Consider the following 19,658-nt stretch of genomic DNA (forward strand, 5'->3'; position numbering starts at 1 on the left):
TTTATCATCATCTGTCTTTCAGGTTAATAAATCGAGAAACTCGAACTCAGACTTTGTCACCTTCATTACAATACCGCAAGTGCCGAGAAAACGACCCGACCTAACATCGTTCATCCATCGACCGTTGCAGCATTTCCGCGAAATTCTCAAATTTAATCTAATGCTCGCGTCGCACTGTCGACCGGACACCGATGAATTTCGCAATTTCACAACCGTTGTCAACGCATTCCAGACGGCCTACAGAGATATAACCGTATCGGAAGGTCTTATGGAACCATTGGGCGAAGGCCGACCACTTCTGACGCTGCAAGATCTTGAAGCGAGACTGGTCTTCACGAAGTGCAAACCGTTTACGTTATGCGTGCCGGGACGGCAATGGGTGTTTGGTGAGTTTGATTGGTTGAATTGGAATGGGTGGGAAAGTTGAAACAAGAAAAATCTATTTGCCAGGTGGAGATCTGTCCAGAGTGGAAGGAAGATCGGTGAAGCCGTATTGGACGTTGCTGTTCAGTGACATTATAGTTTTTGCCAAAGTGAGTCGGGACAGGGTCTTGTTCATAACCGAGGGTGAGTATTGCGTTCTGTTTTTAAAATTTTATTGATTGAGTTATGAACATCCTTTCAGAGCCTCTGTCCTTGATCAACATTGTGGACTCGTGTTTCAACATAAGGAAGAAAGGTGAGCTGACTGAATTCGAGGAAAACGATTCGGTTTCACTGCAAGCAAATTATTACTCTCGTTCACAGCTACCGAATTTCGTATCACCGTCGATCCAAACGGTCGATTAGCTGAGAGTCCAACGGCTCATTGTGCACCGGATTTAAGCCGAACACCGCGGAAAAATTCACGCCGACGAACAATTGTGTTAAGAGCTCCTTCGGCGGAACTGAAAGCTGTGTGGCAGAATTTGCTGCAAAGACAAATGTACGAAATTAGCAACATCAGCGCCACTATAATAGTCCGGACTGTTATGTCAAAAAATACGTTTCGCTCGTTATTGAGTTTTAATGAATTTTTACTACTGGATGTCGTAGGGGGGGTCAAAGTTTCCGAACTAAATTTGTTTCTTGCGCTCCGTGAATCAGTAGGAACCGGTAAAAATCGGTTTTCCCCTAAAACAAGACTTTCCAGCAGTTTTTCGTAGTCTCCACTGGATTTGAGGAACCATCGAGATGTCTGGAGGTCAGTTCCTAGAATTGCATCAAAAAGTCCATTTTCTTCCCAGTGCTAGATCTATAGGATGGTAAGGACTTTGTTCGGTTTATTTAACTCTCTTCTGGACTAAGGGAAAGACTTAAGATGTCTAGAGGTCAGTTCCTAGAGCTCGATCACTCCTGAAGGTCAATCTTCATCTTAGTTAAGAACTCAAGGATAAGAAGTGTTGACACCAGCTTTTTGAAACTATTTTCTGGACTTAGAGGAAGTGTGAGATCCAAGGATATCAGTTCTGAAAAGCAGGACGAATTACGTTGTTTATCCAAAAATGCAAAAGTCAGAACATTTATTCATCACTGAGTTCTTGAACGACCTGGGAAGAAGATGGACCTTTTGGAGTAACGGAATTCTAAGAACTGACCTCTAGACACCTGAATATTTCCTCCAGATCCAGAAAAGAACTAAAGAAACCTGATGGATGTACTTGTCATCCCTGACTTCTTGAACTGGGAAGAAGATGGGCCTTTTGGAGTAAAGCAATTCTAAGAACCAACCTCTAGAGATCTAAATATTTCCCAAAGTCCAGAAGAGAGTTCAAAAAAAAACCTAATTGAGTCCTTCTCATCCTAAAGGTCTAGCTCTGGAAAGAAGGTGAATTTTTCGGAATGATGGAATTGTAGGAACTCACATCTAGGCATCTGAATATTTCCTCAAATCCAGAGGAAACTAAAATAAACCGATGGAAATGGATGTTATCGTTGAGTTCTAGCTTAGGGATGCATGTGGGAAGACTGAGGAACAGTCATGCAGTTGTAGATCATTGAAAGGCATCATGGCCTCGTGATCATTTTTCATATTTTTCTATAAAAAAATGAATGGGGGAAAATACTGAAGCTTCTTAGGGCTGAGGCTCCTGATACTTTGATATATTAGAGCTCAGCCAGCTATCGTTGATTGGATATGGAAATACCAATCCAATAAGCCCCCGATCGTCAAAATTGATTAGGAAATGGCCAGTGAACTGAGGCTCAAAGTTAGCGGTTCTTTCGTGACACTTTTCCGGGAATCTGGGCTATTCTGGTCCGGTTTTACCGGTTATTACCGGTTCATGAGGCCAAATTATATTAAAACTCTCTAGCGAGTCAGACGACTTTATTTTTGACATAGTAGCCCGGACTGTTATGTTACCGTGTTAAGCCAAAACGATATTTGTCATGAGCTTTTAGAATAAGCTCCAGTAAGCTTTCAAAAGCTTCTCACAAATCGACTCACACTGTAGGCTCAACATGGTAATTCAGCCGATTGCTCATTGTCGGCGAACCAAATTTCTCTCCAATTTTGGTTGAACTGAACATGAACAAACGGCAGTGGGAAGACCCTAACTTTCCTAACATTTCGTCTCTTTTTTTCAGTTTCCAAGTAAATGCAGCTCTAGGATCGTCGCTCAGCAGCCCAATAGACTCTCCCGACATAATGCAAACATTCATACCGTTAAGTGACATCGGAGCTGCAACAACATCCATGGCATCGATAAAATTGTCGAGCGACAGCGTTTACCTGCGGAACCAACAGGTGCGTCAATTTCGATTGCCATCATTCTGTGCGTCGACCCGATCTTATCAGTTGTCAACGTCATCCATTCCCCAATCGCAAGCCCATTCACTTCTCGGCGGATTGAACAACAACAACAACATCAACGGGAACAGTAACAGTAAATCTCTGTCCGCCATACCGGAACTAATATCAGAAATACCCGAACTGGCCCCCAACAACACCTTCCAATTCTTAGACGACCTGAATAAGCGTCGTTCTCTAAACACGATGTCGCGTACCTTGCCGCAACAGTATGTGCCAAATAGTCTGTTTCGAACCGAATTCTCGCGAGAAGCCAACCAGCAACAACCGCTGGTGGATTTCAAATTGAGCTCGGTGGGTCGTTCGTTCATTGACGAGGAATGCGAAGATATGACGACTGCCTTAAATACGCCTGACACGCCAACGCCAAACATTTCACCGTCTTCGTCCAACCGATTTTCGGAGACATTTTCCAATGACTTCAATAAGCCCCCGTCAACGCCCAGCGTTGTTGTGTCGCCCATCCAAGATAAACTTCTCATTCCCGGTGTGAATTTGTGCGGATCGTGGGACCTGTTGGAATTAGATTTGGACTTTCATGATGTCAATTACGATCCGTCATACGGAAACGATCTGCAGGAGTGCATTTTCTTCGGTGATGATCCGTTGGGAGTTTTGCCCAGCGAGCCGACACCGCCCGATGCACTCGATTTGTAAACTTCATTGATGTAGTGGCTAGCAAAATTGTATTTCGTGACAGAAAGGGTCATGATGGGTTTTCTGTTCCACTCCTTCGAAGAATGGGAAAAGGTGTATGGGAGACGCATGGTTGTGATCGCATTTTCAATATATATCAACGAATCATCCCAAAGTCCGTCTCTATTCCTTCTTGTCTGAATATGTCAACTTCGAGACCTTTCTCCTGCATGTTCCTTCCGTCCGACATTCGAAAATTCTAAATGAATCGATGAGTTAGGTGTTACGTACACACACACACACACACAGACAACAAAACTAGTCGACAAGTCCAACGTCACTTCTGCGGATCACAAAAAATTTGAAACCCCACAATGAGCCACAAAGAAGTGACTTTGCGCTGCACTCAAATTCACCCAAAACTTGGGTTCCGTTTGGTTTTGCTGATTTGCAGAAGTTAGTGGTCTATATACTTTGGACAGGGCAACGAACCTCGACAATTGTACACAATTCCTAGTGCAATGACTAAGTCGTAAGCTTCGACTCAAGTCCAAAATTTGTTAAATGAAAACAAACTGTCAAGGAAAACCTCTAACACTGCACTGATTATAGCATGAACATAAAGCAAATGCGGAGGCGTTGTATGAGTTAAAACATACAATACAAACAATCCTAAGCGGTGGCTCTATGCTAAAGTCTACCAATTTGACACCTGTCAATTCAGTATTAATGCTAGCAAACTCCATAACAATACACTGTTTCAAATAGTGGTAGCCACCTCATCAATACAAAAAATAGTCTCGTTAAAGGTTAAGTCACAAATAGTTTTTTTTGTCACCAGAGTTCCTATTTTCAATTATAAGGATGAATCGCACTGTAAAATGACGTCACTTCTATGCGACGATAAGAGACGTCACTTCTATGCGACGATAAAAGACGTCACTTCTATGCGACGATAAAAGACGTCACTTCTATGCGACGATAAAAGACGTCAGTTATATGTGACGATAAATGACGTCACTTCTATGCGACGATAAATGTCGTCACTTCTATGTGACGATAAATGTCGTCACTTCTATGCGACGATAAATGTCGTCACTTCTATGCGACGATAAATGTCGTCACTTCTATGCGACGATAAATGTCGTCACTTCTATGCGACGATAAATGTCGTCACTTCTATGCGACGATAAATGACGTCACTTCTATACGACGATAAATGACGTCACTTCTATGCGACGATAAATGACGTCACTTCTATGCGACGATAAATGTCGTCACTTCTATGCGACGATAATTGACGTCACTTCTATGCGACGATAAATGTTGTCACTTCTATGCGACGATAAATGTCGTCACTTCTATGTGACGATAAATGTCGTCACTTCTATGCGACGATAAATGTCGTCACTTCTATGCGATGATAAATGACGTGACTTCTATGCGACGATAAATGTCGTCACTTCTATGCGACGATAAATGTCGTCACTTCTATGCGACGATAATTGACGTCACTTCTATGCGACGATAAATGTCGTCACTTCTATGCGACGATAAATGTCGTCACTTCTATGCGACGATAAATGACGTGACTTCTATGCGACGATAAATGACGTGACTTCTATGCGACAATAATTGACGTCACTTCCATACAACGATAAATGACGTTACTTCTATACGACGAAAAACGACGTAATTTTCCAATGAGATTCATCTACCATTATTGAAAATAGGGACAATTATGCCCACAAAATCTAGTTATAGATCATGTCCGGAGGGATAGCGGAGGACTTCACGCAGTACATTATTCCAATAGCGACAAACATGGGAACGTAGTTTTGAAAAAGTTGAAAATCTGGAAATAGAAATTGTTTTTGAAGTGAATTTCTTCTGTGCCAAGATATCCAAGATAGTAAAAAAATGTCTAGTTCACAGGCAGTGACACAACGTAAATGTAAAATGTTATCGCCACACAAGTAATTTGTAAGTAAACAAAAAAGCTCAAACAATTCTCTCTGTAAAGGCTTTCTATGTCATTTTTGTATGTAATAACCGAATTTTAATTGTGAAGAGCAACATCAAAATTTGTGGATGAAAATGTCAAGCATTTTATCGGGGACGATCATGAGAAATTAAAGGCTCCAAATTCACTTTAACTTTAACATGCGTCGGAAATCATACTTTTCATGTTGTCAATTTCAGCGCCATCAGCGTGAAAAGTACGGTTTTCGACGCATGCAGCATGTAAAAACACATTACGTAATTCGGGATAAAACTCTTGTTGTAGTGTGATTATTGACCTCGGCTTCGCCTCGGATCAACTAAATTCACGCGGAACCTCTAATAAAAATAAGTATCAACAACCCACAATGGTAGACTGTGCGACAAAGCCTTGTTTTGTGCTAAGAGCGAGACTTTGGTAGAAGTATAATATACTACCATGTCATCTACAGGTGAGCGAAAGCTCTGCACACAACTTCACTTGACTTGCATCGATTCAATCAGATTTTGTTTCTGTTTACAAATCTGACAATCGGTTCAAATCTGTCGGCGGTTGAATTTTGAACTTTTATTTTCTCATACTGATTTCGATCGGATTATAAAATGGAGCTTTCTAACGTCGAAATAGTCCAGGTTGTATATGAGAAGGTTACGCCGATCGCCATTATTTCACTGGAACCGTATCGAGGGATTATTTTAAGTGAATTAAATTCTCTAAAATTTTCTATACAAACTACGAATGCACTTCGATCTATTATGTAAATTAAAGAATTTTCGCGAATTTAATTCCTCTAAAATAGGCGTTGCATGTGTCGCAAAAAAACATGGCGGCTATCGGTAACTCAAACTGCATTTCACATTCAATAGATCAAGTGCAAGGTAATTTGAAAATTCAAAAATCACACATTTAAGAGCAATTGACCCATCGCAAATTTGAAGCCTACATTCAGGCGGAAAATATTCGATTTTTGATGATTTCCCGGAACCAAAATCTTGTTTTGAAGAAGTAGAACCAGCTTTAAAGCACGCAGAAATGTGTTTCTTCTGAAGGAAAAATTGGTGTGTGATTCACAATTTAACGAACTTGGAGAAAGCTGTGTAGATTACATAAATTTACACAAGTCAGAGAAATCATCAAAAAAAGAATATTTTTCCGCCTAAATGTAGGCTACAAATTTGCAAAGGGGCCCTTAGCTCTTAAGAGGCATCGATGCTTTGCTGAAAAAATTCTCTAACTTTTCACACAATATGTAGTCCGTGCGTTTAAGAGCAAGGACTCTTTGCATATTTGTAGCCTACATATGGGCGGAAAAATAATCATTTTTTGATGATTTCTCAGAACGACTTGTAGAAACCTTGGCAGGTTGTGTAAATTTCTATCCAAAAACGAACATTTTCCGCCTAAATGCAGGCTACAAATTTGCAAAGGGTCAATTTCTCTTACAGTTTGTTCATGTCATTTTTACACAGTTTTAGATATGTCAGAGTTTTAAATGTACCCAGTCAATTAAGTTCTTCCCAAATTATGAATTTTTGGCGCAAAATTTAAAATTTCTATCGCAAATTCAAATATTGCGCAATTTGGGAAGAACTTAATTGACTGGGTACATTAAAAACTCTGACATATCGACAATCTTTAGAAACTGTGTAAAAATGAACAAACTGTATGTGTAATCTTTACCTGTCAAATTTCTAGCCTATTTTTAGGCGAAAAATGTAATATTTTTGATAATAATTTTGCACTAGCATTTTTTTTTGAAAAAGTAGACACATCTTTTGGTGTTGAAATTTATTAGCTTTGGATAAAGAAATGTTTGTGGACAATGGACATACAAGAAACAATTATAATTTCACATTTCATGCATTGGAATCCGCTGAAATTTAAGAGTAATGGAACATTTGCAAAATAGCCTACTTTTAGGCGGAAAAACATTCGTTTTTTGATGATTTCTCTGAATCAAAATCTTTTTTTGAGAAAGTGGAACCATTAAACCACCCAAAAATGTGTTACGTTTCAAGAAAAAAATTGGTTTGTGGACGATAACTTATCCCACTTTGAGATGCCTGTGCAGATTGTGTAAATTTGTGTAATCTGCACAGGTTTTCCTTTGACACAAACCAATTTTTTCCTTGAAAAGTAACACATTTTTGGGTGGTTTAATGATTCCACTTTCTCAAAAAAAGATTTTGATTCAGAGAAATCATCAAAAAACGAATGTTTTTCCGCCTAATTGTAGGCTACAAATATGCAAAGGATCCATTGCACTTAACATTTTTGTTGATTACAGAGTTGAGGTTAGGATTCTATGTGGGTGACGGTGTAGCTGTCGGTGTTCGGATTTACATTTATTCTAACTTGATCTCTTGATCTTTACAAAATTTAAACTGAACAGCACAGTTCATTGAATTTTTTGTGATGACGCGGCCCTACCAATCTGCGTAACCTGCTTTTGTACAACCTTGGCAATAGTCTCAATATACAATTAGCAAAATTATTCTCTTGATTGTTTCTTGTTGTTTTTCTTTATCTTAATTTCTTGCATTCGCATACAAAACTTACATTAATTAAGCATTTAGATTAAAGTAAATAAATTTAATATAAAAAACATATTTTTTGTGATAATGCCATTAAGCAATTTATAATAAAAACCAAATTAATCAATGCAAATGACTAAAAAAAAGAAGGAAAAACCAAAAAAAAAATGTTTGTTGAATATTTTATTGTACAGGAACAAACGAATGTTAAGAACATTTATAATTTTTGACACATTTTCTTTTGCATTCATTCTTGGTAAAATAAAAGCATAGTTTTAATTAAAGAAAAGAAAAAATTTGAAAAAACCAAAATGCATTTTTAATCTTGATGTTTACGTAATAACAAAATCATTTAATGTTGTTTTTTTTAGACAAAAAATATGTTTTTTATAATTAATTTTTGTGATAATTCCAAACCGAAAACGAATTGTGGGAAAGACAAAACAACAAAAAAAAGTTTTCCACTTCATTGACTTTGTAAAATTGTCCACGACTTTGTTTTAACACATAAGAACACACATAACGAACTTTCAATTTAACGAGATAATTTAGAGCCAAACTGTAAAAAACATATTTTTTATCTGATTGTAAACCCATCATGTAAACCCCCTCAGCCAAACTTACAATGCAAACTATTCGCTGTTTATCGGTGGAAGCAAATCTAAGGTTGATGTAAATGGGAGGTAAACGTTTTCACAAGTTTTCGTCTTATCAATCGACATAAAACATTATTCTCATCAAAAAAAAAAGTTATTTGTTCACCGAGGGAAGAAAATAGAGAAAATTCCAATAAGATGGAAGTTTTGCGGCCAGAGCGAATAGGATAGGATCAAAAAGTTATGTCTTCACTACTTTTTCCTTTTTCATCCGAGTGACGTATACAATTTTTCGTCCTGTAGTATCAAAGTCACATCCGGACAAAACATAACGACAAAGCAAATGTAAAATTAAATTGTGTTCCACAACATATTGTGGCAGTACGAAAGCAATCCGTATGAATGCCGAAAGACATCAGTATGAATGCCAAAAGCAAGCCATATGAATGCATTGTCCCAAGCCTTGAAAAAATTATATTCGTGTGCATACAGAGCCACAAGAACCTGACACATCTGGGAAAGAATAAACATAGGATCGAAAATGACATAACAGGGAATGAAAAGTGAGAGAAAAAAGTAGGGGCGTATGTTGCTCTTTCGGTACTGGTGAGAGAATGTGACGTTTCTAGTACTCCAGGATGGAAAATTGTTTTACCGCATACCTATACGCATAGATGAGGACACAGAAAAATGATTGAAAAATGACTGAAGAAGAGCATACGGTCCTTGGCTGAAAAATGTTTGAGAAACGCAAGCGTTTAGTGGTATGGTAGAAAGTGCTGCAAAAAAAACGTTCGAATCGTTTGTATGGGAATTGATTCAAACGTTGATATCTCCACTGGTTTTAAAGAATAAGAGCCAGATTTTGCTAGGTTTGCATCTTTTATGGAGTTTTATCGATCAGCATGCTTGTGTAAAATGTTGAGTAAAAATTTACTTTGAAGTATTTGACACAAATGAGTATGCCAATCGATAAAACTCAATAAAAGATTCAAACTTAGCAAAATCTGGCTCTAAAGGTGACTTCAGAGTCATCCGTGTTCACTCCACTTTGCCTATGAGTACGTGACAGTTGACAGTTCAAACAATAGGTTTAACATGTGCTAAATTGTTTGAAATGTCAGCTGTCATGTACACGGAGACAAAACGGCGTGAAAACAGTGACAAAACGAATGACTGTGAATTCAACTTTATTCTTTAAAAACAACGGAGATGTTAAAGTTCGAACGTCAATTCGCATACAAAAATTGAAAATATCTGTGGATGAAATTTGACATTTCGAAACAAACCTATAGGGAAATGATGTTTGCAAACTAAAGCTCAAATGTAATAGATTTTCGTAAATTTCTATTACATTTCTAGTATACGTTGTGGTTACACCTTCAAAATCACTCTACCTACCAAATTTACATCAACCCTCAGAATTTTGGACATTTGAAGACTTTCCTAATACAGTCCGTTGCTAAAGCAACCGAAAAACCGAAAATAATAGTCATGGAAATCACTAATGTCGAAGATCTATTTTTTTGCGAACTAACTTCACTGCCATGTCGTTTCACGGCAATTTACCAGAGTGGATAATGTTTTACGTCGATCAAAAATAATTTGTGAAAACAGGCATCACTGAAAGGACTGGCTGGCATCACTGAGGTAAATTTATGGTAGTGAGGTTATCTCAGTGTTGCCAGCCAGATTTCTTTAAAATGTCCCGCAGTATGTGTAATCATAGAACTAGCGGCGGAATAAATTTTCGTGAGTCAAATAGAAGTACTTCTATAATTACTAACTAGGATCAACACGTCGAAGACCAGCGTTTATGTGTGTAGTGCTAGTAAACGTTACTGTTCATATTTATCCCGAGTTATGTGGGTAAATCCATCGAGAGCTACGTTACAGAAAAATCTTTCTTTGCAATCGAGTAAGGAATTTGTTCTCTCATTATCCGTTCGTCAAGCGAGTCAGCTGTGGGTTTTGATTTTTAATTTTTACAAGTTGGTACACGTGCATTGGTACATTATAGCCTCTATTACCCGAGCTTCCACCTACGGAATAATTACATACTAAACGAGCTAAAACGAAATGAGAGAGAGCATACCGTGAAAAAATTGAGCGCTGGCGTTAGTACATATGTAACTTGATGACGAAATGAGCAGAGAATAGAATTAGACAAAAATCTATGAACATTTGAACTTTAGTTTCTAAACAGCATTTCCCTCTAAAATGCGTACAATGCAGAGAAACATGCGACGAGACAGAAAAAAGATACAAAATTAGTTCAATTCTCTTCCATAGGTGCCAGCCAGAGAAATGCCAAGTTGGATATTGGATAGAAGGAACATTCGAATGACAGTTGGTTTCTATGGGAGAGAATGTGAGAGAGTTACATACAAATTATCTGCCATATAAGCCAACTGTCATTCAACTGTCATTTCTCTGGTGCCAGCTGTCATTCACATGTTCCTTCTATCTCGCCGCATGTTTACCAACTTCACATTTCTCTGGTAAAATATGAATATCAAATTCATAGCGCTATGCTTGAGACAAGGTGGCGCTGATGATGACCATAGAATTTTCAATGATCTCTCAGGTATGTCAGTTCTACATGTGAGGCTCCCCTGAAGTGTTTACCGATTAATAAAGTATCTATGGCTGTCGCGCAATGCATGATTTGATAGAGCGAAACACGTTCTTGACTTATGAAAATTTTATGCTAGAGAGTGCTATGATTACATTCAAATAGTTCTACTAATGTCTACCGTCTATCGATTCTTCCTTCTGCGTTCTGCCAATCACGATTCGCATATGAAAACTCAAGTCAAGAATTCACAGGATGAACGTGTAGTCTGACTTAAACTTCCCCTTACATCTGCTGCAACCAAAAGGATAAACTTTTGTCTTCTAATTCTGTCCTTTTGTTCCGATGTTCAATAAAATGCGAATTCGTTTCTCTGCTACAGAACAAGTCAACCAAAGTGTCGAAACAAGTCGAAGAGATAATTGACGAAAAATGTCGAATTTTAAACAAAACCGGCACAGCCAGAGGAAGTGCCATTCATCATTTGAGCTTATGGATGAAAGGTCAACTTGATTGCGCGGTAATTATTCATTTTCCCGAGTATCGATCGGTCAGGTCATCTCTCTACGGATTGTTCTCTTTTTTACTTGAATAGCCACCGGAGAGCGAAAGCACCAACGAACCCGAACCGGAAGAGGAACCAATCGAGGATTGGAGTCGCGATCAATTGATGCAACGTTCCAAAGAGCTGCAATTGATCGATGAGAATGGCAAATGTAAAGTTCCTAAACTGGACGGCGTTCGTAATTGTGATAGAGTTGAGGAGATAACGTTAAGCGAGGTCGAAGATGAATGTAAGAGTGCTTCACGTAGCACAACGTCTGACAGTCAGGTAAGATTTGAGTCGCTTTGTAGCTCCCAAAAAAATATGTAATTTTCCCATTCATCAATATCCCGAAATTTGCGTTAGATAACCGTACGGTCCAGTCCCATAGCTAATAATGATAAGATATCAGTATGCCGTCACTGTCATAAAAACTGTAAATCGAAGCTAAGCCAGTCCACTAGTAATTCGCTAAAAGTCCAACACAGTCAAGCATCGCCGAATCGTTGCTGTCAAAGTCCGTCAAGTAGTTCGAATAGTCAAACCTCAATTTCGACGCTAACTGGTAGCGCGAATCACAGCCAATTATCGAATTGTGATAAAAATTCCAGAACTAGTCTGTTGAACCGAAGTGACGCGGATAAACGCAGCTCAACGAGTAGCACCAATCAACCATGCAATTGTAAATGCGATCCCGAAGATTTCCAGAATACGATGCGATGTTCACAGGAATTGCGCAAAGAAACTTGCAAAATCATCAACAGTGTAGCCGAGCTTAATTTCTCCCCGAAATCACCGAGCAGTGTTCAGCCCAACCATTCAAATTGTAAGTGTTCGTGCGACGAGGAAATCGAAAAGCGAATAGCCGAAGGAAAATTCGACAAGGATGCCGATGACTGGTCGTTAATGTTAATCGGCCTGGCACAAATCCATCCGACAACGGCCTTGGTGCAGGTCGATCCGTTCGAAGCGTTACCCACAATATCAGTTGTGCCACCGACACCGGAAGGAGTTTATTCGAAATTAAGCTCGTCGTTGCTGTGGGATAATTCGAAGTTGAATCAAGACGATGCGAAACGATCGAATGACCAAAATGGGTTCGATGACGAGGTTTCGCCGGAGGATTCGCCGCAGGACGAGGAACCACCGTACAGGACGTTGAAGACTGGCTTGAAACGGTAAGTGAATATTGGGGTGGGGATGTCTGAGCATAGATTTGATAGTCACTTTGATGAACGTTTCAGTTATGGCACAATGTCTAGTTTGGAGAAGGTGTCATCGGAAGATGCAGACGACAAAACGCTGAATTCGTCAGATGAAGACTATGATTGCGATGACGGTTAGTGTCTTGTCTTACGCATTTTTTTAAAAACTGTGGCATCTGATGCACCTGTGGCATCTGATGCACCTGTGGCATCTGATGCACCTGTGGCATCTGATGCACCTGTGGCATCTGAGGCACCTGTGGCATCTGATGCACCTGTGGCATCTGATGCACCTGTGGCATCTGATGCACCTGTGGCATCTGATGCACCTGTGGCATCTGATGCACCTGTGGCATCTGATGCACCTGTGGCATCTGATGCACCTGTGACATCTGATGTACCTGTGACATCTGATGCACCTGTGGCATCTGATGCACCTAATTCGTAACGTTTCATTTATGACTGAACAACTCTCCTTTCCCGTCAGATATAAAAATCGTGACCAAGGAAATCTTCAACACCGAGGGCAAATCCCAAAACTGGACCAATCGAGCCGGTTCATTTTTGGAACAATCTCGCGCATTTTTCGACACATACCTGGGACGTTGGGACCGGAACAACGGTGAAGATGTGAACGATGAAACCATCGACGACTGTACGTCGGGTGCAACATCCGGCGAAGAAGTCTGGGGTACACCGACTAGCGGCGAGAACGACGAAATACAAATGTTTAACTCAGACCAAACACATTCGGTAAGTGGGGGGAATTGCTGTGTGAATCCTGATGTGTCACTGTTTAACGAATTTCAGTCGCCCACAAAATCGTCATCATCACTGATTGACGACGACACCGAATTGATGATGGATGAATTGCTAATGGCACCGCCAATGACAGCTAGTTCGATTCGTGGCCTGTTACCGCGGTAAAACAATGTTCATTTTGATCGTTTTTCCATCTGTTCTGTTTTCGTAGATTTTTTTCATGTTGTCTCAGTGTGAAATCATTTTTTCTTAGCTCATCAAAGAGCTTTTCGAAAGTGTAATCAAAAATCATTTGTAGAGTTTTACGTTAACTGAATCGAAATGTTGAAATGTTGGTCCAATAACACAGAACCAATTTCACTCTCTCACAACATTTTTGCTATTCGAGTGAGATTGTCTGTTTATAACTTGTCCCATCAATCACGTAGTCATCTATTGTAAGGTTTTATATATGAGGAAGTTGCGCCGAATCGCGAAAAAAACATGGTGGCTATCGGTAACTCGAACTGCATTTCAGAACGAAATTTCAACTGAACTAAAATACAAATTTGTATGAAAATTGCGGAACAGTTCAGTGGATTTTTTGCGATAACAGTCCCAGTGATCGGCGTATGTCTATTGGATGTTGCAACATAATTTTGGCTAGTGGTTTTTTCGGCTATAAATTAAGTAATTGGTTCATGTAGTGTCCGTTTGACAAGTGGATCGCCACCGGTTTTGATTTTTGTTTTTTATACGTTGCCACACGTGCTTTAGTCAAATGCAAGGTGTTTATCGGAAGGATTATCAGATTGCCTGATGAAAAAGGACTTGACCTTGCACAAGTTCAAGACCTTGGACAGTATTTGACACCAACATGAAGAATCTAAATTTCAAAAGCCAGTGCTTTCACCATTCACCCACGTGGTAAACACGAACTAGGCGAGCCAATCTTAATAGGTTGGTTCCAAGGTCATTTAGAAATGTCAAATTTCATCCACAGAGGGCCTCTGTCAGAGGCTACTTAACCTCAACTTTCAGGTTGACGAAAATTTGAAAACAGAATTCTTATGACGGCCCGATCTTAGCGGCTGTACTGGGCTTGTGAAAACTTTGATCTCCATGGAAGATGCGGGAAAACAGTAAAAGTGTGCAGACTTTTACGTTGTTTACCTCTGTCACGTTGCCGCGACTCAATTGCGGGTAGTGCTCCAAGTAAAACTGCATATTTTCCTACTTTTCCTGTTTTCCCGCGTCTCCATTCCACAAAAGCTATGAATCGTCAGGAAATCATTGGATCCTCAAGAGTAGAAATTTTCATTTTTTGGCTTAGGAAACGGATATTTCCTTCAGCTCTTTAATTATTAAAGTTTAGTGTTTAGGAATTTAAGGAAAGAACATCTTCTAGTACTCGTTGCATGTATCCATTGTTTCAACAATTTTTTTTTTATTTCTTTAGTTCATCAATACACGGTCTTTTTATCACATGTAAAATTTAAAATAAAAAGTCGTCTTTAGCCTACAGTCAACCCCAACCAAATGTGTCACGCAATTTGCTGCAGCTGTTTTAGCGGGTCCACTCATACTAATTGTCTTATACGTGTTAACACTGTTATAACGGTTTTAACACTACCACTATGAGTGGACCAGCTGGAAAACAACTGAAAAATAAATTGCGTGTCACTTCGGTTGAGGTTAGCTGTAAGTAGATTTACTATCATTTAGTTTCTAGTTGATCTATTTTAGTATTTAGCTAAACGGAATAGTTTTATAATAATCATTATAGGCGAAGATTAGAACCATTATTTGAAGAAGACACAGAGAGTGGCAATAGTGACGAAGATAATCTGCCACCAGATTGCAGTAGTTCCGATCAGGTAGGATTAGTTCCTCATTCGTTTATTAATTTTAGAAATAATTTTAGAATTTTAGAATTCACGCTACAAAATGTGCGCTATCAAATTCAGACGGTAACGCGTACATCGGGTGAGTTTACCGTTGAGTTTTTGCCAATTTTTTTTTTTTGCGAAAGTGACACTTTCGGATATTCAAAAGAGTTTCTATTGAATTACGTACGGTGAATTACGTAATACGTACTAACGGTGAATTACGTACGTAATCGGGTATTTCGTGTTTACATAATTTTGTATAACCCGACGGTAAAATCGTCAAAAACGGAAGGTATTGAAATATGTGTGGATATTTCCGGAGGACAATTGACCTACACATGTATGAAAGTACCGTTCAACACTTGTATCAGAAAATTACGTAAATACGAAATTCCCAATGAGAGTCACCGATTTTGTATGATGTGGACTTTATCGAGGTATAGGATTTTAGATACCGGACAACGGTGAATTACGTACGTAATTGGGCATTTCGTATCAACGTAATTTTGGACGGTAAAATCTGTAAAAACTGAAGGTATATTTGTGGATGTTTCCTCAGCACAACAGACCTAATACATATATCCGTACAAGTACCGTCCAACACGTGTATCACGAAATTACGTAAATACGAAATTCCCATTTATGTACGTAGTTCGCCAATATGAGTTACCAGGTTTTCTTTGATTTGAACTTTATCGAGTCATAGGATTTTTGAGACCGGACAGCGGTGAATTACGTATGTAATTGGGCATTTCGTATTTATGTAATTACGTAGTACACCTGTTGGACGATAAAATCGGTAAAAACGGAAGGTATATTTGTGGATTTTTTCTGAGCACAGACCTAATACACATATATGTTCAAGTACCGACCAACACATGTATCACGAAATTACGTAAATATGAAATTCCTATTTACGTACGTAATTCGCCAATATCAGTCCCCGATTTTGTTTGATGTGGACTTTATCGAGTCATAGGATTTTAGAGACCAGATAGCGGTGAATTACTTATTTAATTGGACATTTCGTATTTACGTAATTTCGTAGTGTTGGACGGTAAAATCGGTAAAAACGGAAAATATTGAAATATGTTTCGATGTTTCCTGAGAACAATAGACCTAATACCGTCCAACACGTGTATCACGAAATTACGTAAATACGAAATTCCCATTTACGTACGTAACACACCACTGTGAGTCCCCGATATTATTTGATGTGGGTGTGTTACGCTAGACCAGTGTCAGATGGAAATATTTGAATTTGTGGCGCACTTTTGTCGTGAGAATTAAATTTTGTTTTTTTTTATTTGAAAGAATTTGTTTTTTAGAAATTTAGATTTTAAATAAATTTAAAAGAAATAATTCTAGAATAAACTTTTAGACAAGTAATCCACACAAATCAGTACATTGAGCAAATTATAGTTAAGATCATAACCACACACAAAATACCTTGTTGTCTTTGCTAAATAGAATATCTAACAAGCTTCCAAAAAATGTAGTGGTAAGTTTAATTTCTAAATAAATCGGCAGGGGCAAGTGCGGAAAACTTATATACCAAATGGTCACGATTTAGAAAAAAGCAGACCAATCGAATCCACGCCGACGTCGCCGGTCCCGACAACGATGCAAACTGTGCGACCGATCGCACCATACGCACAAAGTTGTGGGAGCGTTGCTGACATTTGTTCAACTCCTGCACTTCCAGGAGAAGTAAAAAAATCTGTCGAAAATATCGATCCTGTCGACGGTCGGTCCAATGCAGCAGTGCCGGCAACGCCAGCCATCGCCGGTCTGAGTCCACGTTTGGAGATGCGTCTGGCCCTGAACAACGACATAATGGGCGACGAGGATTTAATTTGTTACGCTCCTGGACCCGATCTCGCTACAATTCTCGGACGCGACCTCTCCACATACCATCGGTTCACTGGAAGGGATTTGATAAGTCGATCGGCGAGCCGAATTGTCCCAAAAGAGGGACGCATCTCCTTCTGTCAACAGAAAAATTCCAAAATGGACACCCCGACTCCAAATCGAAAAAAGTCAAATCAAAGTACATGGAACAGTTCTGCATTTGCGGGTCCAGGTTTGTTGTGTCCTCCGCGAACGATAGAACGCATTTAACGCGGTGATTTTTGTCTTGACAGCCAACGGAAAAAATCTAAGCGACCTGGAACGATTAGCGAGGCAAGAGATGAAACATTGCAAATATCAATTGAAGAGCTGTCCAGCAACAACTCGGTCTACAAATCAAACGACGAATACTACTCATGCTGATGGTTCCAAGTCCGACAGACCGAAATTGTAATTTTGCTATTTCATACTTCCAGAGCTAAAGTACGGTTTCCACTCAATAAAGAGTACTCCGTGAGAGAGCCGTCAGAGAGCGAGCTGTCAAATAAACAAAACAAAAATTGAAAAAATTCAATTTTGTCTCTCACACGGAGTACTTTTTTGGTTAGTGGAAATCAAGCATAAGACGGCTGAATTCACAGTCATCCGTTTTGTCTCCGTGTACATGACAGTTGGCATTTCATACAATAGAACACATTGTTTGAAATGACAACTGTCACGTACACGGAGTCAAAACGGAATGAAAACGGATGACTGTGAGGCCACCCTAATCAGTTTAGCCACGTTGGGACTAAGTTACTGTTTTTTGATTTGACAGTTTCAGTTTTCTCTCGCGCAAAACTTCAAAGAATAGAGTAACTGCAACCGAATTCAATTTGAGCGTAGCGAACAATACAACCAGTCCTGGTTCACCATCCCGTTCAGATGCAGTAAGTTAACTCAAATTTTGTTCCTATGCCGAACAATTGTTTTTCTTTTCATTGTTTTTTTTTTACCTTTGATTCGGTCAATATAGATCTAGCTGTTTGTCTATCTATATCTCTGTATACAGCCCGACATATTTGAAAATAAATGAAAATTCAAAAGAAATTTGTAAGACAAAAGACATCAGAAAAATTCTCTGCTTCTAGGACAAGTCTTTGGACCGAAGATTTTGGAAACAATTATCGAAACGTCGGCGATCGTTAAGTGTATCGGAAATCGAAGCAATGTAAAAATGTTTTGTTTGTTAAATTTTCCGAAATTGTTCTCTTTATAATCAACAGAATTAGTGAAAACCGAAAAATTTCTGCTTTATCGATAAAAGCTTAGCGTCTGATTGAAGATTATCTTCTCGACTGTAATACCACTAATTTACAACAACCAAAAACTCGAAGAACGGTTAAGAGCCAAACCACATCGAAACTTTCTGTCATGATGTGACAGTTTTGACATTGGCATTTTTGACGTCTGAAAAATTTCGTCATAACTTTAACTGAAAACGTGAATTTTACACAAAACTTGTCTTCAAACAATTAATTTTGATTAATATCGTCAATATTACAGCAAGGCTGTAACAGTGTTGCTTACACTGTAATATTGTTCAAAATTAATTGTTTAAAGACAAGTTCTGTGTACAGTTCACGTTTGCAATTGAGGTTATGACAAAATTTATCAGATGTCAAAAATGTCAATGTCAAAACTGTCACTTCACGACAAAAAGTTTCAATGTGGTTTGGCTCTAAGCTTGAATCGCAGTCGCTCCGTTTGAAAAATAGTACTCCATTTGCTTGACAGCTGTCAAATAACCAAAGGAAAAATCGAATACAATTCCATAGGGCAGGTAGATCTTGTTGACGTTTTCACCACTTGTCAGCAAATTTTCTTCGGCTGAATATGGCGCTTTTGTAGTTTTCAAGGTAAAACTTCACGAAAAAACCGTATTTAGCTATGAGACGAAGGATGACGCTTTTATAGTTTTCAGGGTAAACTAGTACGTCGTCCCATGCCCCATTTTGCCTTCTTGTCAACTTAATGACAGTTCTGTTTCAAAATCTTTTTTTTTCATCGGCTTTTGCCCAAATGTCATATAAACAGTTGTCAAATCAGCTATTCTTCATGAACTTTAACTGTCAAAAGATCATTGATGTCGTTTAAGCTGTCAAATAGTTTTCATTTTCACAAAGCTAATGTCAAATCGAACAAAAACGTATTGGATGGGGAGACGCCACACAAATTTCCATATATTTCAATAGACTCTGCGAATGAAACATCTTTTGAGGTTAACTTTACAAAATTGACAACTTATTTGACAC

The 19,658-nt window shown here is 38.8% G+C and overlaps 1 protein-coding gene and 1 long non-coding RNA gene across 5 annotated transcripts in view; one reads left to right on the forward strand and one right to left on the reverse strand.

Annotated features, from left to right (window-relative positions):
* Positions 1-18,818, forward strand: part of LOC119075772 — a 52,830-nt gene extending 34,012 nt beyond the window's left edge. For 2 of the 4 annotated variants that reach the window (XM_037182320.1, XM_037182319.1), the window contains 16 exons: positions 23-386; positions 451-567; positions 626-679; positions 748-925; positions 2,569-2,728; positions 11,517-11,654; positions 11,730-11,966; positions 12,045-12,856; positions 12,923-13,017; positions 13,371-13,636; positions 13,694-13,806; positions 15,411-15,501; positions 17,044-17,596; positions 17,658-17,814; positions 18,182-18,293; positions 18,495-18,649. In XM_037182320.1, coding sequence (XP_037038215.1) covers positions 23-386; positions 451-567; positions 626-679; positions 748-925; positions 2,569-2,728; positions 11,517-11,654; positions 11,730-11,966; positions 12,045-12,856; positions 12,923-13,017; positions 13,371-13,636; positions 13,694-13,806; positions 15,411-15,501; positions 17,044-17,596; positions 17,658-17,814; positions 18,182-18,293; positions 18,495-18,578 — 3,531 coding nt within the window. In that variant the 3' untranslated portion in view covers positions 18,579-18,649. Of the gene's footprint in view, positions 1-22; positions 387-450; positions 568-625; positions 680-747; positions 926-2,568; positions 2,729-11,516; positions 11,655-11,729; positions 11,967-12,044; positions 12,857-12,922; positions 13,018-13,370; positions 13,637-13,693; positions 13,807-15,410; positions 15,502-17,038; positions 17,597-17,657; positions 17,815-18,181; positions 18,294-18,379 lie in introns of those variants that run through there. The other 2 variants (XM_037182321.1, XM_037182322.1) reach the window with 2 other exon arrangements.
* Positions 9,501-9,786, reverse strand: LOC119075833. The gene is made up of 2 exons (XR_005087474.1): positions 9,749-9,786; positions 9,501-9,572 (listed from the first exon to the last, which is right to left on the reverse strand). It is a non-coding gene; the product is annotated as an uncharacterized LOC119075833 (long non-coding RNA).
* Positions 18,819-19,658: the final 840 nt, after the last annotated feature.

Source organism: Bradysia coprophila, unplaced genomic scaffold (assembly GCF_014529535.1).
Source record: "Bradysia coprophila strain Holo2 unplaced genomic scaffold, BU_Bcop_v1 contig_232, whole genome shotgun sequence".
Taxonomy (NCBI): Eukaryota; Metazoa; Arthropoda; class Insecta; order Diptera; family Sciaridae; genus Bradysia; species Bradysia coprophila.